The sequence below is a fragment of the Ascaphus truei genome, chromosome 18 (genome assembly GCF_040206685.1).
Source record: "Ascaphus truei isolate aAscTru1 chromosome 18, aAscTru1.hap1, whole genome shotgun sequence".
NCBI lineage: Eukaryota > Metazoa > Chordata > Amphibia > Anura > Ascaphidae > Ascaphus > Ascaphus truei.
The window spans coordinates 13,272,776-13,299,668 of NC_134500.1; the positions used below are offsets into that span (position 1 = coordinate 13,272,776).

Genomic DNA, 26,893 nt, shown 5'->3' on the forward strand with positions numbered 1-26,893 from the left:
CCCTGCTGGTGGGGAACGCTCACGTGGCCGCCCAGCCCTTACAGGCTTCCTAGCAGCGGGTCCCAGCCCTTACAGAGACAGCAGATGAGGGAACAAGTGCAGTAGATGGCAGCCATTGGTAGGAGTGACTGTGGGTGTGAGACAGTAGCCATAAGTGTAGTTCAAGCATGGCCAACTCCAGTCGTCAAGGGCCACCAACAGTTGGCTCAATTATAATGACTGAGCCACCTGTGCTGAAGCAGGGATACCCTGAAAACCTGACCTGTTGGTGGCCCTTGAGGCCTAGAGTTCGCAATCCCTGGCCTAAGCTAATGAAATGCTTCATTTAAGAGGCGAGTTTTATGGTTAGGCTTAAAGGTGGGGAGAGAAGGTCCGTGGTGTAAACCGAGGGTGAGGAAGTTCCACAGGTAAGGGGCAGCGAGCGAAAAAGCTATAAGGTGAGATAGCAGGAGGCGAGAAAGGGGTGGAGAGGAGACAGTTATGGGTAGAGCGCAGGAGACGAGCAGGGGCAATACGAGAGATTTTAGCTGATATGTAGGGAGGAGCAGGTGGGGTGAGACCTGTAAACGGTAAAGAGGAGAACTTTGTGAGTGAACTGAAACTTGATGGGAAGCCAGGAGAGGGATGTAAGGAGGAGAGGAGCAGAGACTGTTCTGGGAGACAGTGAAATGATTCCAGCAGCAGAATTTTGGATAGATTGCAAAGGAGAAAGTTGTGAGACTGGGAGGCCTGTTAGCAGTAGGTTACAATAGTCCAGACGGGAGAGGATAAGGGCATGCATTAGCATTTTAGCAGTAGAGTGACAGAGGAAAGGATGGATCTCTAATTCAGATTCCATACAAACCTTCAGCAAGGCTGCTTTGGAGTCAATCTCACCCCAATCTTCATATGTGCTTCCTGTGTTATCAATTTGTGCTGAACAAGATATAATAGTAACAATCATTTAGAAGACATCAAAATAACACATTTCACTGAAAATAAAATCGCGTGACGTTTTGAAATCAGAAGTTGCCCCTCAAACCAAAATGATTCTAGTAGTAACATACCCTGCAGGTTGATGCTTTTATCAGTTTTAGAGATGTTCATAAAAACATCTTTTTGCCAACTGAGCGTACACTTAAACAAGAGACTTGTGAGGTTTCAAAAGCAGACAAAAGAGCTTTAAAGAAATATCCATGTTTAAAATTGATATGTGATATACTCCGTATGCCTCATTTGCATCTCATTACCCAGAATCCTTCCCTGCAGTTTAATTGCGGCGTGATCTATGATGTAAGTAACTAAGTACATGTAGGTACACTTGCATTTTTCTTTCCTTGGTTGTTTTGGATACTCCGAAGCCGCTATTTATTCAGACATTTATCTCAGGTAGCCTCGTAAAGGTCATGGCTGGTACACTGAATATATGCTATTCCCCTGTCATTAACAACATTATGGTGGGTAAAAAAAAAAAGTATCAAAAACCCTCCACTGTACAGTGTGCAGTCAATAAAAATACCCCTTGTGGTCTCAGACAGGTCTGCAAACCCCGGCTTTTCCCCATTATCTCTTAGCAAACTGTACTTCCGCTGCAGCTAGGGATTCTGGGTAATGACTATGCAAATGAGCACACAGTCTCACCCTTTACTTATTCATTTTTAACATGGACCCCTATGAGCCTACACCTGCAGCATTACACAACTTTTCAGCACAGCCTGGGGGTACAGAAGTGCAGAGCCAGTGACCCTACTCACATTTGTAAGTTTTTTTCCCCCCCCTTATTTCCCCTCTGAAAGAACTCCAACTTTCTGGTCAGGGAGAAGCAGGCCTCGCGTGTCACTTACACTGATTTGTTGACGCCTGGGGAGATGTTTCCTGGAACCCTGTTAATTCCGTGCAGGAATCAGTTTGGTTTCTGTTATTTTCGGCTTCTGGATGTGCCTGCAGGTAACAAGGAGAACAGGAATAATATTACCTTACTATATACATGTTACATTATGGAGTTGGGCGGCACCCAAAATAATGAAGATGATCATAAAAATAATGAATTGAAACTTAACCCATGACACCACATTCCCCCCTCCCCCTATAACAGAAGTGGCTGCAAAATATGACAAAGAGGCAAATAAAAAAAATAAAAGGGTAGGGTAAATAATACAAATCGTATATGGGGCCATTGGCCCGCTTGGGGTCCTTAGAATCTGTTTCATGTGTTTTATGTCTTCAGCCATATTTAAAGAAGCCGTTCCTCCTACTCAGGCCCTATTTTTGGAACCCTGAGCCAAAGCCACGATTTTCAGTACTGGGGACACCCAGCTTTCCGAGATACTTACAGGTGAAATTACTGGGTTAAAATCACCCACATGGGAAACATAATGGCTGCCAAGTCTCTGGCCAATAGGAAGCTGCAACATCATCGGTTGTGGCTTCTTATTGGATGGTGATTTAAATCCCCTTTAAGAACCAGGAAGTAATACTGGTAACTTCCCCAGTAAGTATCTCTAGATCTAGGGGGTCTCCTGAGTAGAACATAACGTGGTTCCCCTCTGGAAGACCCCCTGTTCCAATCCTGTAAAAAAAAAATGGAGGTTAGTGAGGGTGGAGTGCTCCTTTAAGGTACACTTTTAGAGGTAGTTGCAAGTAATTCTACTGTACCTTATTGTTTCACAGTAAATTGCTTTGATTATGATATTGTCTATCTACGATTATTTCCATTATAGTCTATGCAATCTTGTCTTGATTTTGTTGACTACTAACCCTGTCCGCCAACAGCTTTCCTGGGGATAGAGTTCCCACCGCCCTGTGTAGGCAGCCTTGCAAGCCCACCCCTCTTTCTCTTACACAATAGCCCCACAATACCCCCTACATACAATACCCCCACCATACAAAATACCCCATACAAACCCACCCCCACACTACCCCCATAACCCCACACACACATACACACAGACAAACACACAATACCCACACACACACACACAATACACACACACACACAATACCTCCACAACCCCCCCCCCCACACACACAATACCTCCACAACCCCCCCCACACACACAATGCCACACAACCCCCCCCCCACACACACAATACCTCCACAACCCCCCCCCACACACAATACCCCCTCAACCCCCCCCCACACACAATAACCCACAAACTCCCCCCACACACAATACTTCACTACACACAATACACCCACAAACCGCTGCCCCTCACACAAATATTCCCACAACCCGCCCCACACACGCAAACCCACCCACACCCAATACCTCCACAAACCCCCCCACACACACACACACATACACACAGAATACCCCAGTACACACAATACCCCAATACACATAATACCCCCACCACACACTTACCTCCGGGTTAACTCAGGCCTCCGGTACAGTGTGTGAATGCATAAGTTGGGCTCAACTTCTGGCGCAAACCGGAAGGCGTTGGAGTGAGGCGTGCAGTAGCGGTCTGGGTGATTTAGTTGCAGCTGTTTCGCCGCGACTTAATGACCTCTGGCGCTTCGCTGAGACTCCCCCCAGGACACTCAGCCACCGCCCGCTTCACTGCTAAGGTAAGTGACTAACCCCCTGTTAACCCCTAATACTAACGCTGCCCCCCACCCTAATAACCTTAACCCGTTAGCCTAAAATGTAATCACGGCATGTCTGGAGCTGAACCCCACTCATTTCAGCTCCCGGAAACCCCCTACCCATTAAGATACTTACCTCCGTACGGGAAAACCGGTATCCCGGTGCTGTTTAAAGGTCCTGGTCATGCGGGCCAATAGGAAGCCGCACCGGATGACATCACGGCTTCCTATTGGCCCAAGGGAAGCGGGAGCTTTAAACGTCGCCATTGCAAGAAACCCCAGCTTGAGAACCCCAGAGCTACTAACTGGCACCCCCTACGCAGGTAAGTATCTCGGGAAGCAAGGGGTCGCTGGAGCTGATATTAACGGCGTCCGGCTCCAGAGACCCCCCGCTTCAATGCTAGGAAGAAGAAGAAATATTGGTCCGCTTGGATTGCTGCTTTAAGCACTGTAAGCACTGGTAGTAAAGGTCTGAGATTGTTCTCACTATTGAGACGGAGTAAACAGTTGTCGGCGTAGTATCTCCGGATTATGTTTGGACCGGACCAACTGGAAGGTTCTTAGCGCAATCCTGATCCCATATGCATGGAAGAAGTATGTAGTACTTAGTTTGCGGGTTGCAACGTGCAAAGTGTATCCCTGAAAGGCCCATCTGGTATGGGGCATTACTAACTCTATGCAAGAGACTGAAAATGTATACCTTACCACGGGTAACAAGTATAAGTACCTCCCCAGCGTAAGAGTGAGAGCTACCAGGGGGGTGAAGTTCAGAGTATTACAGCTCAACCCCCTTATAACGCTGTGCTTGGGGTCCAAAGAATCACATCGCGCTATAAGCGGATCGCGTTAGAAATAATGTACAATTGTATGCATTGTGCAATAAACTATTTAAGATTCCAATAATCGTGTTGTAAAGTATTCACAAATACGAAAATTGGGAGCCGCGCTTGCATCGCGTTATAAGCGGATCCGCGTTGTAACGGATCGCGCTATAACGGGGTTGAGCTGTATGTTGTGCCACGAGTATTCTGTAAATTGAGATGTATGTCAATACCTGTGGAGCCTTATAGATGGATGTGAAATAAAGCGCCTTTTACAAAAGTTCCTGGCGGCCATCCTTATTCCATCTGCGTATCCACGCTCAACCTGCATCTACCCAGCACCCTGATATGAGAGACTGAGCATTGTCACTGTATATAGTAAATCTGATGTGATCTCCTTTTGAATAGGTAAGGAGTTATAATGGAGGTCACTCTCCCAAGTAGCACTGCAGTTGATACAAATAAATATATACAGCCAGTCCTCGCTATCCAACGTTTCACTTTACAACGAATGGCATATCCAACGCTTTACAATGCAACCCTATGGGCCGTTTTTCAAAGCCAGAATGCGTTATCCGACGCTCACCGCCACTGATTAACACTGGACTCACTTTACAACGGTTTCACTATCCAACGCTACTTCCAGAACGGGTCCCGTTGGATAACTGAGGACGGCCTGTACACACAGTATATAATACTGTAAGTCTGGGTTTTGAGCTTGCAAAGATTGGGTATGTCTATACAAAGACAGTCAGCACAGTATTCCTTTTACAGACAAATACAACCAACTGCTTCTCGTATGGTTTCCTGTTATACGAAAAGCACATAACAAAATGCTACATATTCACCTGTAACATTATGGTGTTTACCCAACATGTGAAAGCCATTATTTGTTGATGGTTAACAGCCAATCGTTTTAATGGCCATTAACGATTGTGGCTACTGCAACATGGATGGGGTCGGACGACGGTGTTGGGATATCCCTATAATACAGTACCACACACCCCCTCTGCTTATGACAAATAGTGCAAGCACAGGCATTATCCAAAGACATACTGAGGTAACTCTCAATGTATTGTTCCTGGTAAAATATCTTATACATTAATAAAGGACGAAAGCAAAAAATATAACATTTCACCTCAACATCCGAGGAATTCGTTTCAATTGGTATCTGCTTTTCCACGTGATGTTTGCCTCCTATGACGGGGGGGGGGGAAAACAGACTTGATAAAATAATTATTCAAATAATTACTACAATGCGCCGCATCCAATAATCTAGTATTTCTCAAGATAGAAACACAAGGGCTCATACAAACCACTAGACCAGGGGTAGCCAACTCCAGTCCTTAAGAGCCACCAACAGGACAGGTTTTCAGGATAGCCCTGCTTCAGCACAGGTGGCCCAATCAGTGGGTCAGTCATTGACTGAGCCACCTGTGCTGAAGCAGGGATATCCAGAAAAAGATGGCTTGTTGGTGGCCCTTGAAGACTGGAGTTGGCTACCCCTGCTCTAGACAGAAAGGCAAGTGGAATATAGGTAACAATGCTTTGATTTCACGTGCTTCTTTTAATTTAACAGACTAGCTTCAAAAAGTGTTATTTGTCTATTGTCCAACTACAATGGAGCTCCATATATAGCTCCATATTGACTAAGTGGTGGAATGCCATAACTCTTCTTCTATTACCAGAAGACAGCTTACAGCCCAGTTTCCTGAATGTGCCGCATGGTGTCATGGAATAGCGCTACTTTGTACCCACTGACCATAATAAGTGGTTAACATCCAGTAGGTTTTATACTAAGTACATTCATAGCTATTATGAAAAAAAAAATATTTGGAAGTTCACGGATGTATAATAAGAATTTTTAACGTCATGTTACCCGGGTATTTCGATTTGGTCCACAGTTTCTGAAAGATTCCTGTAAATGTATTGCCACCGCACTCCGACTTTATTCTGTCTGCAGTTTGTCCATCCATGGATTCCTCTCTTGTACTTATTTCTCGCATTGCGTCACCATCACAAGTAGTACTCCCAGTTGCTGACACGTGATGAGCTAGTGGAGGCGAAGGTGTCCTATCAGACTGGTTCACCAATGACTTGAAATGGGACTCAACGTCTTTATCTTTAATAGTGTTTTCATCAATATCAATCGTGTTGCCTGTGTCATCAATGAATCCGCAATTATCATAACCTTCTTTTTCGCTAGTCTCCCCAGAAGCCAGACAAGAAGAGTCGGCCGCTTGAGGGCATGGAGAAAAATGTTGTTCCAAGACATTTTTACAATGAAATGCCTTTGTAACCTTTACTTCTGATCTCATCTGCTTTTTCGAAACAGCCTGCGCTAAAGAACTTTGCGCTGTTAGCGTGGCTGGACTTGGTCTACTCTTGAGTGACTTTGGTTTCTGACGGTAACACCACATGTTATTCTCTTCAACCCGAGTTTCCTCTTGGAATTCAGGGAGAGAGTCACCTCTCTGAAACACGGCACCACCTATAGGACCGCCTTCTGAAATGTTGCGGTTTCTCTGTGACTTTGGAGCCCGTTGGTGAGTAACTCTTTCCAGACTAGGTTGAGAAAAAGAACGACCCCAGATGTGGTCACTGCTGCTTTTCTTCCACATGGTTGATTGTCCAAGTCCATCATCAACAGTATTTCTTGACAGGCTTAAATCACCGGACATGGCACTGAGGCTCCTGCTAGACTCCAACGCCTTCTGTGCGGTCAGTGTCTTCAGGGTGTCTAAGGTAAGACCCGAAAGATCTTGGAGGTGCCCAATATGATGATCTAAAGAACGCAATGAACGTCTGATGAAGCTGACATGATCCCCAACTTCTTTCATCTCATTGTCCAAATGCTCCACCCTGTGAAAGTAAAAGAGACAAAATCAGGGTCTCACGCGAGTGTTATTTTTTAAACCCCTTTGGCTAATAGTGGGAACTGCAATAGAATTGTCCTGCAACTTCCTACAGGTCCAGTGAAGCAGTTTTCCCCACTTCTGGTGAAGAGCAATGTTTAAGGCTTGAAATTGTATTCTGTTCACCTAAAATAATCAAGTGTGTTTAAAGAAAATCTCTAGAAATAAATGTATTAAGCATTAGTCTAAATGTGCAATATACTGTACATATTTTTAGTATCCTAATAAATGTCGCTAGCATTAAGGACTATCTTCTTATGCAATGTGTTGGGTATTCCTAAAGGGCAATATTTATATGTCCCTAGCAAATTCAATTTCCATGAGGTCCCTTTGCATTAAAATATTTGTTCTTTGGATTATAATTGTACCTTTCAGACGTCACCCGGATTCTTTCGTCACTTTTTGAGTTGTTTCTGTCGTTTTTGTCAATGAAATACATTTTTACGCACTGCTCTTCAAAGTCATGAATTTTCTTTTGATCTTCTTCGGTTAAGAAAAGTTCTGCAGACAAGCAGGTGAAAAGCGATCATTTGAGGTGGATAGAAGTATTCTGAGTATCACACACTTTGTTGGTTTAAATAGGGTTGAAAGTGGGATTTAAATTGTCGGGATTTGCCTTTTGGCAGTGAAAAGGTAAAAATAGGTCAAACAAACAACTGTCCCGGGTGTCAAAGTGTGGGGTTCCTCACCTTAATTGATTGAAAGCCCAAAATGGGGACTGTGTATCCCCATTGCATTAATCTTTTGAATTGCATTACCATCACAAATGAGAGATCTTATATCCAGTTACTGATACTATAGGAAATCAAACTCCTCCCACGTTCCAATTTACCATGTAAAATCTAACTTTAAAGAGTGATTTAAAAATACTTATGAAATGGGGGCACATGCGCGGCATCTAGTTGCATGGTCGCATAAACTCAGGGCTCTGCTCCCAGGGGAGATAGAAATCTGTATGTGTGGAAAACATTTAAGATGAAGCATCCTAGCTCGACTCCCTAAAACTCTGGGATGAAACCAAAACCCAAAAAGACCCCCTCGCTGGGTTCCTTACAATGCCTCTGATCTCAGACACGCTATTAGAGAAGGTTGGGGTTCCTTACAATGCATCGGATATCAGACGCGCTATTAGAGAGGGTCGGGGTTCCTTACAATGCATCTGATCTCAGACGCGCTATTAGAGAGGATTGGGGTTCCTTACAATGCATCTGATCTCAGACGCGCTATTAGAGAGGGTTGGGGTTCCTTACAATGCATCGGATCTCAGACGCACTATTAGAGAGGGTCGGGGTTCCTTACAATGCATCTGATCTCAGACACGCTATTAGAGAGGGTTGGGGTTCCTTACAATGCATCGGATCTCAGACGCGCAATTAGAGAGGGTTGGGGTTCCTTACAATGCATCGGATCTCAGACGCACTATTAGAGAGGGTCGGGGTTGCTTACAATGGATCTGATCTCAGACGCGCTATTAGAGAGGGTTGGGGTTCCTCAGAATTTCCTTAACCAAAAAAAAAGGTTGAAAACCACTTTGTATACACCACCATGTGCAGGAACTCTCCTCCTCCTGTTTTTTTCTCTTCACTAGTTAAAAAGTTTAGCTACATATTTAGTTGGTATATATGCACAGTCCACAAGGCTGTTTGGTTTAGTAGTTTGTTAGAAGAGAAGAGGAGAGGGAAAGAAGAACAAAAATATACTAACTACTATTGTATGTATATATAACAATTGGCAGACAGCACCACCTATATGAAAAATATATACGTCGCACAGAAGATTAGAGTAACAGTGCTGGGGAGACAGGGAATGCCTACCAATCTCCCCACAAAAATCAGATAAACCAAAGTCTGCCCCACACTCATAAAAAATGCATAGTAGTCAAAGGGTTTAAAACCAAAAAAATGATATGTTTACTTATAAAAGAATAAACAATAAATACACAGATACAGAGTGACCTCACATCGTACAAAAAACGACATGACGCAAAAAAACAGGGAAGATCACAAACGTAGAAAAAAAATCACAGAAAATAGACAGAGGAGTGTCTCAAATCCCCAGATGTAAAAGTAGGGAAGGCACACCTTATCCTAACACAAGAGGGAAAAGAGTGCGTGTAAATAAGGCAGGGGAACCTAAAAGTCCCCTGTGCTGGGGATCTCCGGAGTGCCGCCTTATATATCCTCGGCAGGACTAACCTATTGCGCAGGAAGCTCCGGCTTTACTCTGCCATTTAAAGGGGAGTACTAAGTTTTTTTTTTTTCCAATTATGTAGGACTGGGCCAGAAGAAACGGTCAGTACCCTGAAACATCCATGTTGCCCCCCCTGATCTTATTGGCTTTGACGTTTTTATTTTTTTCCCTTTATTTACATGCAATCTTTTTGCCTACATAACCTCCCCCCAATTCCAAAATTAAACGAGACCTTCAGTACCTTACAAGATATTTGCACCTTCCTCCTAAAGAGCAATCTCCCCAAACTCTCTTCCAAAGGTAGATTGGAATTAGATCAACCAAATCACATCGGAAGAAGGGATAAAGGCTACCAAGCACTCTAACAGTAACAGGCTCCCTGGCCCAGGTGACCTGCCTAACATCCATTACAAAATCTTCTCAAACATTTCGGTCTCTAGAATCGTAAAGATGTTCAATGAGTTTATAAGCGGTGGGACATGTCCAAATTCCTTAACTACCGCAAACATAGTTGTGATCTCCAAAGAGGGCAAAGATCCATCAGATTGTAAGAGTTACCACCCGATATCGCTCCTGAACTTGGACATTAAGTACTATGAAACCTCCTTGCCAACAGACTAAATGTATACTTAGCAGATCAAGGTCACCCGGACCAGGTCATCAAGCTCTTGATAACTCTAGACGAATAAAGTTAACACACGTAGAGCACAACTCTAAAACCCCAGCTATGCTCCTATGCCTAGACGCCGAAAAGGCTTTTGATATAATCAACGATTAAGAATGGTCAGGGCTCCAATAGACTCCCCATTACAAATGGAACCAAACAAGGGTGCCCCCTCTCTCCAATTATTTTTGTCATGACAATCGAACCACTTGTGTCCCATATTAGACTAAATCAAGATATTTCAGGTATCAATGTAGGCAATGACAAGCATAAAATAGTTATATACGTGGACAACGTCCTCCTCGCAATCACAGAGCCGACAGTGACATTGCCTAATCTCTTTCCTACTCTGGGATATTTTGGTAAATGACCAGGCTATGAATAACCTGAAATCGGTGCCTCTCAACATCACAATTCCCAAACATTCTGTCAAACTAATACAATAAAACTTTGACTTCAAGAGGGGAACAGACGGTATCAAATACCTAGGGATCTTTATTACGCCATACATCTCTTCCCTATATAAATATGTGGACTTGCTCAATTTTTTTTAGGTTCTTGAGGGAATGGAGGAACAACACTAAATCCTAGATTGGCCAAATAGCGATAGTGAAAATGTATTACACTTCCAAATTTTCACACCCTAACCATACAGGTATAGCAACCTACTCTAAAAAAAAAAAATACAGAAAGAAATTAATAGTTTCATATGGAACGCTAATAAGCCAAGGGTAAAAATATCGATATTGTACAGACCGAGATTAGGAGGTGGTTTTGCGGTAGCAAATTACTACAAAGCATCTCACCTAGGCCAGCTTGTTCAGTGGCACTCTGAACCAGGAACCCGTAAATGGGTCGGTTTAGAATCTTTCTACACTAAACCTCTTCCAATAAGGGACATGCTCTAGCTCCCAAGATCCAACAGACCATCCACTATCTCCAACCACCCCATATTGACACTCATACCACTTGTGGGATATTAAGCCTTCCATCTTGCAAATATTGGCATCACTATTCTCCCCCATATTAGACCACCCATGGTTCCTCGAGGCCAAGGACACAAACAGGCAACCACTTGGAGGGCAGCAGGCCTTTTCAGATACCATCACTTTATTTCCCGAGGCACAGTAGAACAGTTCAGCTTTTTTTCAGGAAAAGTTTGAAATCACAAACGCTGAATTCTTAACCTTTATGCAGATCCAATATTATATCAACTCTAACACTCCAAACCCCAAAACACAATCTGAAGACCTCTGCTGCGACACAAGTAACAATAGCAAAGGAATCACATCTGCTATCTATTGACTTCTAGTCCCAGCAAACTGGGACACGTGATACGTGATACATAAAGCTTAACACCCTGCAGACGCACTTACTAGAATTCCCTCCTTCTGTCTCTGTACGTTCTCCCTACCTACCAATTAGATTGTAAGCTCCTCGGAGCAGGGACTCCTTCCTTAATGTTACTTTTACAGTATGTCTGAAGCACTTATTCCCATGATCTGTTATTTATATTATTTGTTATTTATATGACATGTATTACTACTGTGAAGCGCTATGTACATTTATGGCGCTATATAAATAAAGACATACAATACAATACAGGGCCCAGTGGGAGGCAGATAGGCCATAAGCTAGACCTGAAAGAATGAGGAGGTATCTGTGAGGCAACGGCTCACTTGTCCATATGCACTACTATTAAAGAAAATTCATACATGCTTCTTTGCCGTTGATATCACACCCCCCAGAGGTTGCACTTAATCTACCCGGCTGTTCCCCCCCCCTCTGCTGGTGGGATTGTGGCCAAACAGGTTCTATACTCCATGTTTGGTGGTCGTGTCCCAAGATAGTCTACCTACGGCATGAGATTTTTTTTTTCTCCCTCGTAGAGGCAGTTACTGGTTTAAAAATAACTAAAGAGCCACTTATCGCCATCCTGGGTTAACACTAGAAAGCATAGATAGACAGTTGGCAAAATTGGTGGCACATCTTTTTGTAGACAAAGTGCAACATTGCAAAAAAAATTGAAAAACGTGGATCCTCCACCTCTCACCCTCATTGTAACATGTTTGGGAAAAATCACAGCCTATCTGGGAGGCACCATACTGAGATATGGAAAAATGTGGGGCCCTTGGTTACAGTACTTGGGGGCTACTCATATAGCTAACCGAACTATCACACCATAGAGCCATGTTGACCCAAACCAAAAGGATCACTATGTGACGAATTGTATGCAAGTTAAGCAAATGATCTTGTTGACCAAATTCTCCCCCCCCACACCCCACAGTTCTCTTCCCTACCCCCACTTAATTAAAAACAAGAAGGCTAGAAACCTTAACCAGTAATGGCTATTAGGCCACAGACTGGCCCCTGGAATCCATAAGAGCGGCACAGTTATATGCATGACGTTTTCTTTTGAACCCATTTCTGTATAAAATAACATGCAATGTGTACTGATATGTAGGTATGTAATGAGGAATACTGCCATCTACCAATAAAAATAAAGTTATTAATAAATGTTTTAAATACATATAAAAATACATAAATCGCCTACCTGGAGATTTACCCCTGAAACATATTATGCCCATTGGTTCACTTTGGCCCTAGGATGGACTGGTCTTTCCAACTCTGGTTTCTAATGGAGCTGAGTAAATCTACTCTTTCCTTTCATTCTTCACTTGATATTTTAACACTTTAGAGCAAGGGTGCGCAAACTGAGCGCTTGATTTTTCCGGGAGGGCGCAGCGGATGCAGAGGCCCTGCGCTCTTTCCCAAGGCATTTAAATAAAATGCCGGGGGAGATCGTGAGGCGTCTGTAACGTCACTTACCTTGTCTCCGGCGACCCGTCGCCATGGCAATGCGGTGCCACGTGATGTTGAAGTGACATCACGTGACCCCGCAGCTTAATTTGACGCCGGAGACATGGTAAGGAGGGGGCCCGAGCAAGGGGGAGAAGTGTAGACTGGGGGGCGCAAGGGAAAAAGATTGTGCACCCCTGCTTTAGAGAACAGGATCCCGCCGCAAAGACACTTTCATAGTCATATACTGTACATCCCCAAATCCCAAATGTTAACTGAAACACATTAACAACCATTTTGTATTAGATCATATTTTCTATAACCCGCATATTATATGTTTTTTTGTTCTTGCACATTGTTAATCTCATTTATATCAAATGCAGTTCTGCCTCTAAATGAATGCCAAAAGCCACTTGGCACATGTACATTAGGGCTCCGCTTCTCGGCGACCCGCCAATACGGCGGTACCAAGAAGGGGGGCCGCCATATCTGAGCATGTGCAGAAGGGGGGAGCGGCCGAGGTCGCGCATGCGCAAAAGGGGGATCGGCCGAGGTCGCGCATGCGCTTGCGCAGATGGGGGAGCAGCCGAGGTCACGCATGCGCAGAAGGGGGATCGGCCGAGGTTGTGCATGCGCAGATGGTGACCAGCCTTTTGACGCATGCGCAGAATAGGGGAGCGGCCAAGTTCGCGCATGCGCAGAAGGGGTTGGAAAGACTGAAAATGGCCGTGGACATAGCAAATGCTATGTTCCGCTTTTCGGCGATTTTCGCTTTCCAGCGGCGGCCTAGAACGGAACCTGCCATATGAGTTGGGCCCTATTGTAGTAATTTATCAAAGTACTTTATACAAATCCTAATCCTCTCAGTGGAACGATGCTTTAAATGCTATTTAAAAAATACTCTAAGGGTTTCTCTCCCCACCCCACCCCTTTGCCCCCTTCATGGCACTGTACTGTATTCAAGAGATGCATAGAACTACAAAACACAGTGATTTTCTACCAAATCCATACAAGAGTGTCTCCTTTGTGGATTGGGTACTTATTTGGCGGTTTGATACATTCAATGAAAACATCATATTCTTGGTTCTTCTTACTTGGTCCGCGGGGTTTGTTTTTCCTTCTTCCACACATCCACGAGATGAAGCAGGACACGTGGCTGAAGAGAATGAGCGGTGGAGGCAGAACGAGCTTGTCATGGTAGACCATGATGAAGTGATAACGCTGGAACTTCCACAGGATGGTGGACATTGCTTTTCCTTGCCGATAGACATTGCTACAGCGAGAAATAAAGAGAAAAAGCATCTCATGTGCACTACTGCAGGTATCGCCTGCTCCTTCGTAATATAATATTATATATGAGTTAGCCGGGTTTCTCCTGTGTGAATAGAGGGTGTCTCCCATCTTCAAGGAGTAAGGCCACAAATAAGCGTTCCTTTTATCACATAAAAGGTAAGAGTAAGGTGGGAATAACACTATGTGACTTTAACGTGAATTAAAATGAATGAAAATGGGTGTACAGTATATGAAATTAAAATGATAGTTAAACATCGATTGGGCCTCAGTTGAACACTTGGTAGGGTTCTCCATTGCCCTGTTTTTCCAGACAAATAAATAATCTTTTTATGGGATACGCACCCTCCTTTCTACTTTTTTGATACCTACAGTAGTGCTCTTCCAGTTTTTCTTCTTCTCTACTAGCCTACCCCTTGGATGGTAGCGCACCTGGGGACCCCTCACCTTTGGATGGAAGCACACCTGGGGACCCCTCACCTTTGGATGGAAGCACACCTGGGGACCCCTCACCATTGGATGGAAGCACACCTGGGGACCCCTCACCTTTGGATCGCATGGACTGTGCAGCACTCGGAGTGAGTCAATCGCTTGCTACATGTTCTCCTGTTCAGGACTTTATTTAGACAATTGGTACGTTATAGGGTGTTATTATGCTCAATCTTCCTGGTGTTATTGTTAACAACAGCGTCACTTATTAGTCAGCTTACCATCCGGGACTGCAACCCAGTACCTGTCTTCTATCAAGTTTATGTTTAGGGGTCCCCCCTACAAGTATCTGGTTATTCATTCATTCATTTATCCTACTGTTGGGGTCTTTAGCATTACGCAGTCACATGGACTGCAAAGAGATGTCATGGCAGCCGAGTGGGTAACAAGCTTATTGTACCCATGGATTGGTTATGGCCACATCACCGGGTTTAGAAAATTTCACAGTGATGTTATAGCAGAGGCATAAAGTCCGCACAGGGCAAAGCAGCATCTGCAGTGTAGAATAAACAAGCTTCATCCTTGTTGTAGGAGAACAGTCTGCCAGAGACCTTGTTTATTGCGTAGATACGGCAAGAGATACATATGCACAGCCAGACCAGAGTCTTGTTAACATAAGCACTGAATCTTATCCTTACAGTTCTATATTTATAGCAAAGGAAAAACAAGGCATATTCGTACAGTTACACAGTGTTCCTCGGCACTGGGCGTTACTTGCAGTTTCACAAATTAGCATATGTTCTTGCAGAGAGATAAACTAAAATATAGACAAGACAGAAGAACATGTGTATGCCATTTCAAGTATGAGAGCCTCCTACAGTACTCCCATACCAGAAGGATAAACAGTTAGAGAGAGTTCTGTGGTTAAGCTAAATAGAACATAAGCTTTCCTGCAATACATTCACAGTCCTTAAACAGCTGCTTTTATCCTTTTATCCGTAATACAGTGCTACTGCAAAGTAAGAGTCTGAAGTTTTATTCTACAGCAGTATGGCTACTAAACTGGTCTTAGAGATCTTGCGAGCTGGAAAATGGACCCTGATATATGGTAAATACATGAAAAAGCGGAAAGAAACATCATATTTCTTTTCTTTCCCAGCAATGTTGCTATTCATTAATGACTCACCGGTGAGGAAGTTACCGCAACTCAACGGGGGCTCTGAGAGTAGAGGCCCGAGCAGTGTGATAGCTAGTTACAAGTACTGAGTACAAATGTATCACCAATAAACGTAACCTTGTGGCTATATATGTCATGGAAACAGTAGCACAGCTGTTATATAATCATTAACATTTTTTACATAAGCCTAAGGCCGCGCTTATAGTGACGGCGACGCGACGTCGCCTGAAAACAAATGCATTATCGCTGCCGTGTGCGCTTATAGTAAGTGCGACGGCGACAAAGCGACGGGGCAACGTGATTTTTGGTAGCCGTAATTATTTGATTTTTCAGGGGCTGTCGCCTCATGTGACAGGCTCTGAACCAATCAGGAGCCTGGTCGCCCGCGACGCTGCCGCAAAGCGAAATACAACTTTCGCTTGCGGCGACGGCTGACGGCACGGCCTAAGGCTGAGCTTATAGTGCAGGCTACATTGACGGCAATGCGACCGGTGACGTCACCCGTCGGCTAAGTTGTAATTGAGTGTTTGCGATGTCGCTGGCTGCAAGGGGCAGTGACGTCATGTAGAGGCCATGTGATTGGCTTATTGCAGTCACGTGGTGCGGCCGTCGCGGTAAATATCAAATCTATTGACTTCAGCGATTTAGGTCGCTGTGTCGCGGTTGCGCAAACTATAGGTGCACATGACGGATTACATCTACTTGCTTTGGCACTGCGCGCTTTCGCCGGCGCTATAAGCGTGGCCTAAGATACTTTAGTAAAGTGACTTGGGTTTTAAAAGTAGAAATATCCTCATTTGCACAAACATTGAATAAGGAACGTTGTATGATCTTCTCAAATAAACCAGGAAACGGAAAAATAATTGTGAATTTATTCTGCAACTGGAAATGGTTTTACTCATCGCTTTTACTACGTAAATAACATTATTCTACATAAAATAATGGTGACATATTTACAGCGCAAAGTGCATTAAACATTGGTATTTTAAATACGGTACTCATATCTGAAGTTACAAAAACATTAAGTATGTATATATGGGCTTTTACTTACTTGAATATGGCAATGAGAAGATTAACCATAATGATGTACTGCACAAAAACATAAACAGCTTGCAGAAAGGGCGTCAGCCAGGTGCCAGGACCGCAGAGTTGAGGAACAACTGAGTTATTGGCGCACACTTTAGAAACAGAGAACAAGAATGAATGTGTCAGCATGAACAGCGCTAGGTGATTCTGTTAGTCAAATGGGGTATCACTGATATACAATGTAGGCAGGTGGAGGCTAGAAAGTTTGTCCCATGAAGCTCACAGATCAAATTCCTTAGCCAATTAAAAAAAAAAAAAAAAGAATATTTTGTAGCGCTTTGCTTTTTCTTTTTTAACAATTGATTGCTGCAAACATGACATTTCTATTGAATTCTTTCCTCAATTAGGCACAAGTCCCTAACAAGTCCAATATTTACATCATATTGCTACTTTATATTATGTTCCGGGATAAACTTACAAAGCTCATAAATATGGCTTACTTAATTAAACAACCATTAAAGGAGCAATCCATGCAATATCCTGAATATGTGGTTTTTTTTTTTTTTTTTAAATAAATCAGTTCTGTAGAATTAGAATTTGTATTGGTTTACTTACTGCATTTAAAAAAAAAATGTCAACTCTTAATGCACATTTTTAATGAGTTAATATACTGAGCATCCTTAGATTTCTATAGCAGGTTTTAGCCCTCCTCCCCAGCAGTGCAAGATATTTGCAGCACTTTCCTGCTTGTGATCATTTGTTGCCAATATTCCCAGCGGTTTGAGCTGCAGACCGTAACATTAGATAATGTTACCTTAGTAATATAAGGATACATTGTAGCGGCTGCTGAGTTACACTGACTAAATGATTGATCGCAACTGAAAGGCTGCCATTAAGTGAGCCCTGCTAAGCAGGATCTTTGCCGATTGCTCACGGGAGAACAAATCGGTCGTCAGCTTATGTAATTCGTTTTCAATAAAGGTATATAAGTGCAGCGCGGACTACCTCGGAACGTGGTAGTGATACTATTGTTTGGCTGAGGGCATTTTCCACTTTATTTTAACTCTAGTTTTTGCGTCTGGCTGAATCTTCAACTTCAACTTCAACGCATGCGCGCACACTTACCATCTACCTCATACGCGTACATTTCCCCATACGTCATCCAGTACGGCTGAAATACAATGCCTTTAGCAAAAGACCAAGACGGTGTCTCCTGAGGATAGAGAATTGCCTGTCTTGGGACGCCAAAGGAGATGACAACAACGGCCATTATGACCACAATGAAAAACATTTTTGTCATCTAAAATGAAGAAGAAAAATGCAGTTAGGAGACTCTGAAGTGGGAAGAGACATTTTGTTCGGAGATTTTCCTGCACGCGCAGATACAAGTCGCAATGCCGTCTGAAAGTCCAAAAATATGTTTTATTTAAAAAAAAAAGTCGCTTTCAATTAAAGAAAATGGGCAACATTTAAAATGTACTAACCCCTGACACAAGCTATATGTGTTTAATATTTTAAATGGTAAATAAAAATACCACTTGTGGTGCATTTGCATGTCTCAGAGTGGTCTGCAGCCCTGTCTTATACCCCCATTATCGCTTAGCAAACAGTGCTTCCAGTGCAGCCAGGGATTCTGGGTAATGACTTGCAAATGGGCATAGTAATTGTTACTTTTTGTACACACCATAACTCATCATTTTTTTAATGTTTGGGTATATTTTAAATGCAATTTGTTGAAACACATACAGAACATTAATCTTTGAAACAAGCATTAACATGTTAGACATATATACACTGTGTGTATGTGTGTATATGTATGTGTATGTGTGTGTGTGGTGTGTGTGTATGTATGTACGTGTATAGTGTGTGTCTACCCCCAATAAATAAATACAAATTTGTATCAGTTTTGTCTCCTTTGTTTGATCTCATATACGTTTCTCAATGTAAATAATACTGAAACTTACCATTTTTCCGATCATTAAAACATAAGGTCCGGCTTCTTGATTTACATTTAAAACATCCAACAGTCTCACGAACCAAAAAATAATGTTGAGGCAGTATATCAACCTTCCAACAATGAAAACACGATCCTCATATAAATCGCGGTCATTCCCTAGCTCCCTGGTGCCAAATCTCAGCCCAAAGCCAACCAGGAACGTGATTATGGCAACAATGTCGCTTAGATTTAAATAACTGCTGAACCAGACTCGAAGCTTCTGGCTAATTTTGCCGGCTTCTGACAGGAAGATCTGGGAAAGAAAGAAATGTCGGACTCAGCTGATTATGATCAAGTATTTGATTATAAAGACAGGGACTACAACAGCAAAGGCATACTAGCAAACTACCCTGGGTATTAAAACCAGCCCCGTACCAATTAAAATAGGGATTCTAAACAGAAGATTAAAAAAAAAAAGAAAGAGAAGCGTAATTTATTGGTCGCCTGATGGTGCAAGAGTCCGAGAGAACCTGAGTATTGGGGGCTCATTCTATATCAGCCAAAGCGGCCGATCGGGGGGCTTTTTGGACGAACTTCCTCATTTGCTTTGTCAGGGAATTTCGGTTGGAAATGGCACGATCGGCCTGTATAGAATTAGCACTGTAGTTTAAAACAGGAATCTGTTTCTGGTGCGCACTGGCGTCAGAGAGAGGCCCGGTGCGGGGGAGAGAGGGATGCCTGCAGCTGGGGAGAGCCGGGGTGCGGCGGCAACCAGAGGCTCTGGCAGCCGGACAAAGAGGTTAGGCCCAACCTCTGGCGGGGGCCTAACTTCCAGTGCCAAGACGGCCGAGACCCCTGCAGCCACCGGGCCCGGGACACTTGTCCCGACTCCCCCCCCTGTTGGCGGCCTTGAGAATAATACTGTAGTTAAAATTGGTTAAAAAAACAGACGTGCCCTAATAAATATAGCGAACAGAAATCTAAAAAAAATCAAGTGCAAGACAAAATTTATGATATACGTCCCATGCCTGTGGCAAGAGTAAAGGTTCACTCCCCCTCTCTCCTGTGGGAAGAAATCTCTCAATAGAGAGAGGACGTACTAATTAAATAGAAGTGGGTGAAGTGGGTGAGCTTAAAACTACTTTAGGTCCTTTTGGGAGGTCTGTGACCCTCTCCTCAGTTTTAAGTAGGGATGTACCGGGTTTGAAAAAATAATGGGTACCCGGGGTCAAAAAAAGAAAAATTACCTGGCCGAGTAGGTTTGTGGGGCGGTGGGAAGAGAGCTGTATGTGCAGAGCGGCAGCAACAGAGGAGGAGGATGACAGCGTGCAGTGGAGGGAGAGGAGGCCGGCAACAGATGAGTACAGAGGACCGCGGGAGCGGAGCACGGTGGCAGAGCAGGACAGCCGGGGGGAGAGGAGCGCGCTCCAGTTGTCCGACCCTGAAGTCTTCTACAGACTGGCTCTGCTACAGTGCAGCTCCTCCCCGGCCATTCTGCTGTACTCCCATGATCTTCTGCCCTCTTCTCCGGCTGCCGCCAGCTTCCTCCTCCTCTACCAGCCTCCATCCTCCTCTTCTGCTGCCCTGCTCCTGCCATTCTCCGTCCTCCTCCCGCTGCCCCAGAGGAAGGGGGGTGACTGAGGAGGAGGACCGAGGGAGCAGAGCGGGATGGAAGTAGCCAGTACCTGGTCCCAGCGCTCTGTGCCAGGTCTGGGTAATTTCCGGGTAGTAAAAATATGGTCGAGTATGCCAGATACCAGGTAATTTCCAGGAACATCACTAGTTTTAAGCTCCCCCAGCCATCCCACTTTTCATTAGCAAGTTCTGGTATACACATGTGAATGAGTGGTCTATTGAGAGATTTCTTCCCCCAGGAGAGAGGGGCAGTGAACATTTGCCGTTGCCCCAGGCATGGGCAGTATATCATATTTTTTCAAAGAGCACCATATCTCATACATGGCACATACAGTGCATCTTACATGTTAACCCTTCAGGCACACATCCCATTCTGTTGGCTATAGTTTTGTTTGGTTTCGTCTTCTCTACACAGTGGAAGAAATACAAAAGACAGTATAACACTGGTAGTATAGGACCAGCTGTGAGGGTCATACCTTGTTGTGGTGGAGTCTTCAAATGTTTAGGCGAAAGGATTTAACTAAATGACCCATACTTATGAGAACAAAAAACAGATCGTATTGAACTAACTAATTTGTCACATTGGATGTAGCACTGGCACCTGGTTGTCTATTGTTGTATTCTTCATGTTACTATCTCAGCAGCAATCCAATCGCCACAAATAAATATATAGTAGATGAAGTGGGGTTGGAGCTGGCTAAGAGTGTGAGCATATAGAATAATTTCCTTAGTATATGTTCCTTTATCCAAACCTACAGTTCAATTTTTTTTTTGGGGGGGGGGGGGGAGAAATAAAATGAATTGTAAAATATTTTTTCCCTGAAGCATAAGCCACTCATTAGTGGTAGAAATAAGGTTTCATCTCTTGCTGATCACGCTTATGCTCCTTTGAAGTTGAACCCTTCCTTTTGCCATGTATTTTGCCAACGGTTAGCGCGATGCTCTGAAATGAGTTAATAAAGAGGGTTATCAGAGCTTCGGGTTTTCGGACGCACCTCCCGTATTTTTTCCACACCGGTGCTAAAGATGAAGGCGATAACGATCCATTCCTGAACCGAAGGCAAACTTTCCATTTTCACCAGGACCACAAAGGTGTAAAGCATCAGAAACGCCAGGTACGCCAACTAAACAGCGGCAAAATAAGCATAGATCGGACATGTTACAGGACTGCGTCAACGGTGAATGGTATAAAAAAAACTGGACACGATTACAATGCCTATCCCACGCTACCGAATATGCTTCTTCATTCGGGAAGGAAGAACAAATTGGCAGCGCGTCGCGATATGAACAAAGGGCTGGAGTGCAAAGAAAGTATTTAACACATAGCATTAATGATGCCGGGAATAAGAGTGGGTAGTTGTCCTGTTTTTTGGTGTCTCACGCAGTTACTCAACAAATTAGTTTTTATTCACTGGTGTGCCGGTTTCCTGTACTTCATCCCAGCGCAGTGCTCCGCTTCCCTCCCCAGAGGTTTCCTTCTGATGCAGGGAATAAGCTTCCAACGCATTTCACGCCTCCAATAGCACTTGTCAGAGAGTGCATCATTATTCCCCTGTTTCATAAAACATTACAAACTCAAATATTGCTAAAAAAAAAACTAAAAAAAACCACACCGTTATCCCTCTGTGTCAGTGTAATAGCGTCTGTTGCATCAGTTTGGATCCGTTTGTACCACTAAATAATTTGGTTAGTGGTTAGTAGAGGAGCGAGGGGAGGAGATAGTCTGCACAATATTAAAAGGAGATGTTTTAAACTTTGAGCCTAAACTGATGCAGTTCCCTTCTCACGTCAGTGCAATCTGCAAGGTTTAGGTGGTGTTTACTTCGGCCGATAGGAGATCTTAATCAAATGTAATTAACAAGATTAAAAAGCTTCGTCCATCTGCAGCTGGCGCAAATTGATGCAGATGTGCACTCCGTATTATGGAGACATCAAAAAAAAAAATCTTGATACAATATCTCCAATACGGCAAGCGTTTTGGAGAAGGAATTCACCGTCTGTAAACTCTTAGTATATAGGAGGAAAGTATTACAATGATTATTTTGCAGAGGATGTATGGTCTGTTCACACTGATATCACTACATCCAGTATTCAGTATTGACCATATAAAGCAACAGGCCTGCCTCTAATTAATACTGTATATTATCATAACGGGATTGGAACGGGGGGGGGGGTTATCCAAAGCTCAACCGTGTTATTTTCTGCTCCGAGGACCCCTGGTGTTACTGCCTGCGGGCATTTAAATGTCCATCCAATAGGATGCTTCAACGCATGATATTTCGGTCTCCAATTGGCCAACGAGATCAGCAAGATTTGATGGCCATTTTTAGGGGCGTAGATATAACCCGCACTCTTGGGGGGCTCGCTCTCCCTCTGGTATGCTGCGGCTGACAGGGGGACAGACTGGGACCCCAGTGGTTGCTGGCGGGCCGGCGGCCGCACAAAGCAGTTGCCGCCGGGCCCAGCTGTCCCCATGCTGCAGGTTTCTCTCCCTCACGCTCGCGCACACCAGAACACGTTGACGTTGTCGCGCCGGAACACGCTGATGTTGGAAGCTCTGTGTGGGACAGTGTGTGAGGGAGAGAAGCCTGCAGCAGGGGAGAGCTGGGCCCAGCGGCAACTGCTTTGTGCGGCCGCCAGCCCGCCAGCCACCACCGGGTCCCAGCCTGAGACCAAGCTAAGTTGGGGTATTTATTATGTATTGGGGAGGGGTGTGTGTATTTATTATGTATTGGGAAGGGGGGAGTATTTATTGTGTATTGGGGAGGGGGAGTGTATTTATTGTGTATTGGGGAGGGGGGTGTATTTTTATTATGTATGGGGTAGGGGTATTTATTATGTATTGGGGAGGGGTGTATTTATTATGTATTGGGGAGGGGTTGTATTTTATTTTGTATTGGGGAAGGGGTGTGTGTTTTTATTATGTATTGGGGAGGGGTTGTATTTTATTTTGTATTGGGGAAGGGGTGTGTGTTTTTATTATGTATTGGGGAGAAGGGTGTGTTTTTATTATGTATTGGAGAGGGGGGTTTGTTTTTATTATGTATTGAGGAGGGGTGTATGTTTTATTATGTATTGAGGAGGGGTGTATGTTTTATTATGTATTGAAAGGGGGGGTGTATTTTTTATTATGTATTGGTAGGAGGGGGAGAGATCATGAGAAGGGGAGAGAGATGATGAGGGATGATGATGATGATGAGGAGGGATGGGGAGAGATGAGAGGATCAGGGAGAGGATGGGGGATGGAGAAAAAGAAATACAGTCAATATTAATATTAATGGAGCTCTGAAATTTATTTGCCCAGGGGCCCACGCATTTCTAGCTACGCCACTGGCCATTTTGTTTTCCCACTGGAAGGGGAAGAATACCAATAACTTTACTGGTAACTATCTCGGGAACTGGGGGATCTTCGTGGCTGAAAATAACAAGCTTTAAGGCTTCTTATTTTATATACCTCTGTGCAGTACAACGACCCTATTTTAAGAAGCCATGTCTAACTTACTGTGTTGAACCAGAATTTCACTATAGGCGCGTTGTAAAAGGCATAATATTTCCGTGCAAGTGGAAGACGTCTTGGTTTTCCTTCATTCATTTCAGATTTTACTTCAGCACCGTCAGAAATTGTGACTTCTTTAAATAACTCCTAGAATACATATAATGAACATTTTATTAAACAGGGGGTTATATTGCGCTGGATACACCTTAGATTATAAGCAGGGCCTGGTCTGGCAGGCCCCATTTCCCAACCTTCCTGTTGTGTAAACCCTTCAGGGCTGGAGGAGACTGAGACACATTGCTTGGCAATGCATTGCAGGCCTTTGAAAGTATTCATTGTATTTCTATGGAAAATACCATATGTGACGGTCACCGTCCCCCTGTATGCTAGTGTGAAGTGCAGTACTGTATGTGTGCTTTCCAGCGTGGAGGCGGTTAAACTCCTCTGGAGAGGCTAGCTGCAGGTGCAGCTAAATAGGGAAGACAGAACTACTGATTGAACAGGGGTTTAAAAGGCAGTCAGTCAGCTGCCAGCTGAGAGAGACTTTCCCCAACCAGGAAGGAAGCTGGTTGGTCCAGTTCCCCAGGCCTGCTGGGACCTACACCCAGGAAGAGACTCTCCATGAAACTAAACAAACCCTGCTGAATGTGGGACTCGTCTTCAAGGAACTAGCTTTCCATAGTCTGCTGAGGGAGCAGAGATGTCCTGTCAGGGCTGCTGTATCCAGAGCCATTTTCTGGACTCTCTTGGCACCGAGTTCCCACAACCATATACTGTAGGACTTGATATTACGTTTTCTATACATGAATGTATTGTTAAAGCTGGAAACTGGGCTTAGCCAGCCACGGTGTTCGCCAGACACTGTTGTGTAGTTAGTCTCCCAAAGGGGAGTAGGTTTTTATTTTATGATTTGGTTTACCTTAAAGGGACAGGGTGCCAATTTGTTTTGATGTGGAAAATAAACCACTGAAGGTTAAAGCCTAAAAACATACCGTTGGACTCTTACTGACCCTACCGCGAGGCCATCCTGCCACACATATTATATTACCGCTCTGAGTCAGGTGAAGGCCCTTAAATATACAAGAACACAGTATGGACTCTCTAAAGAAGCAATCTGCACTGTTTGATTTGTTTTCTTCTTTTTAATTATTGATCTGGGTGGTCTTCTGGTACAGTACTGCACTTGTTCCTAACCAGGATACCCCTCAGTTTTGGCGTTTTGGCCAGTGACAAATAGAAAACAAATGGCTGACAGGAAGCTGCTGGTGGCCATCTTGAAAAAGTGCAAATGTTTTCTTCTGAAAGGGGCGATTGCTGTTTTAAACATAGAATAATATTTATTTCTGTGGTAGCCCCATGCTTACATTTCTCACCACTGACCTAATACGTTCTCCAATATGTCTTGAGATCACAGAAATCTGGATAGAACGCGCTTTTCCTTGGGTACTTACCAGATTTATGCCTTCTGATGAAAACTTAACTTCCTCTTTGTTCTCCACTGACATTCGGTGGTCGTCCTGAGACTGTGGGATGTGGGACATTTGTGCCCTGGTTTTGTATTCCAACATTGGTATGATTGGGGGGAGCAAAATGCTTAAAATTACCTGCAAAATCCCGACATGTTTAAATATGCGTTAAAAACACATTTTACAATTGGCTTTTTTTAGAACAACAAAGGAACCATGTCCCTCTATTTCTCAGTATGTGTGTATACCTGTATATAAAAAGATATTTGAAATAACTCTCATAGAACAATCTTTAGCACTTATTAGCAATAATAGAAAACACTTGTGCCTGCAATTAATTTGAAGGTTTTGTCTGACCATGGTGGACTGTTGACCTTTTCGGAAACTCCCGCTGAAGATCAAACTCACCATTATTTATCTCAAATTGTACTGATATCCTGGGAGGAAAGACTGGAGTCTGCCTTCCACTTAAGCTCACACGCATTTATCTGTGAGTAATGTTTAATACGTATACACAGAGTTTCTAGGTTTAAGATTTGTTAAATGGACAAACTTAAATGCAACTCAGGTCAAAAATCAATGCAACTTGTCCACCATGGATCCAAACTCTTGTAACAATTGAATGTGATTGACTCTCAGATATATTACAATTTCAAGCCTGACGATTTCTGCAGCTCATAACTTTCGGTTTTCACTGAATAGATTGAAAAATGTTAATGAGATGTAATGCATTTATTAGTAAGAAGTAAACAAATTAATTCATTTCTTTCCAAGAGAAATACTGTGGGAGCATAGAGCAAAACCCGACCAACAAAACGACCCCAACGACGACAGAATCCTACCTACCTTGTACCAGGAATTCTTCCTCATGTTCAGCCTACCCATCCACATGTCAGAGAGCAGCATTTGTGTACAAGTGTGGGCCACAAACAGTCGGAGTCTTGAAGAAACTGCTAGTTTAAGGCAGGTAGATTTGCTCCAGTTGTTGAGTTCGTACGTCACTAGCTTCATTGCCATTCTTTCATTCTGCCGAAAGGACTTATCTAGGAGTTCTACTGCCAAATGCCCAAATTCCCTAGGGGAGAGAAGTGCAAAAGATTATTATTATCATTTATTTGTAAAGGGCCAACATATTTAGCAGCACAAAGGGGGGTACAGGTTCTGCAGTATGCAACTCCCAGAAAAGTTTCTATTATCTTATATATTATGTATTTTGGAAAGTTGTCTGCCTGTTCCCTATGCATTGGGACAACTCAAGATATTGTAACCACATTTTGCATGATGGTTCCTGAGATCAAGGAGCAAGTTTGTGTCTGTTTGGATACATTCTATTTTTAATTCTACGAGTTATTACAATTTCTCAAGCAAGTCAGCCACTGGATGTTGTACCTGGTAGGCGACATCTTACTGGTGACATCATAATGCACATAGCCTGTTGGCAGATAAGGAGGGTCCTAATAGCTACAGTATAAAGTTTACAC

General features: G+C 43.6%; 1 protein-coding gene across 1 annotated transcript in view; it reads right to left on the minus strand.

Moving 5' to 3' along the window:
- Positions 1-26,893, minus strand: part of LOC142469335 (transient receptor potential cation channel subfamily M member 7-like) — a 44,734-nt gene that overhangs the window by 11,031 nt on the left and 6,810 nt on the right. Inside the window, exons 6-18 of the mRNA XM_075576262.1 lie at positions 26,259-26,487; positions 25,398-25,550; positions 23,953-24,093; positions 21,446-21,574; positions 18,844-19,128; positions 18,005-18,179; positions 16,905-17,031; positions 14,052-14,230; positions 7,673-7,805; positions 6,269-7,251; positions 5,528-5,586; positions 1,824-1,920; positions 845-915 (exon numbers count right to left, since the gene is read on the minus strand). Of these exons, the coding sequence (XP_075432377.1) occupies positions 845-915; positions 1,824-1,920; positions 5,528-5,586; positions 6,269-7,251; positions 7,673-7,805; positions 14,052-14,230; positions 16,905-17,031; positions 18,005-18,179; positions 18,844-19,128; positions 21,446-21,574; positions 23,953-24,093; positions 25,398-25,550; positions 26,259-26,487 (2,761 nt within the window). The remainder of the gene's footprint in view (positions 1-844; positions 916-1,823; positions 1,921-5,527; positions 5,587-6,268; positions 7,252-7,672; positions 7,806-14,051; positions 14,231-16,904; positions 17,032-18,004; positions 18,180-18,843; positions 19,129-21,445; positions 21,575-23,952; positions 24,094-25,397; positions 25,551-26,258; positions 26,488-26,893) is intronic.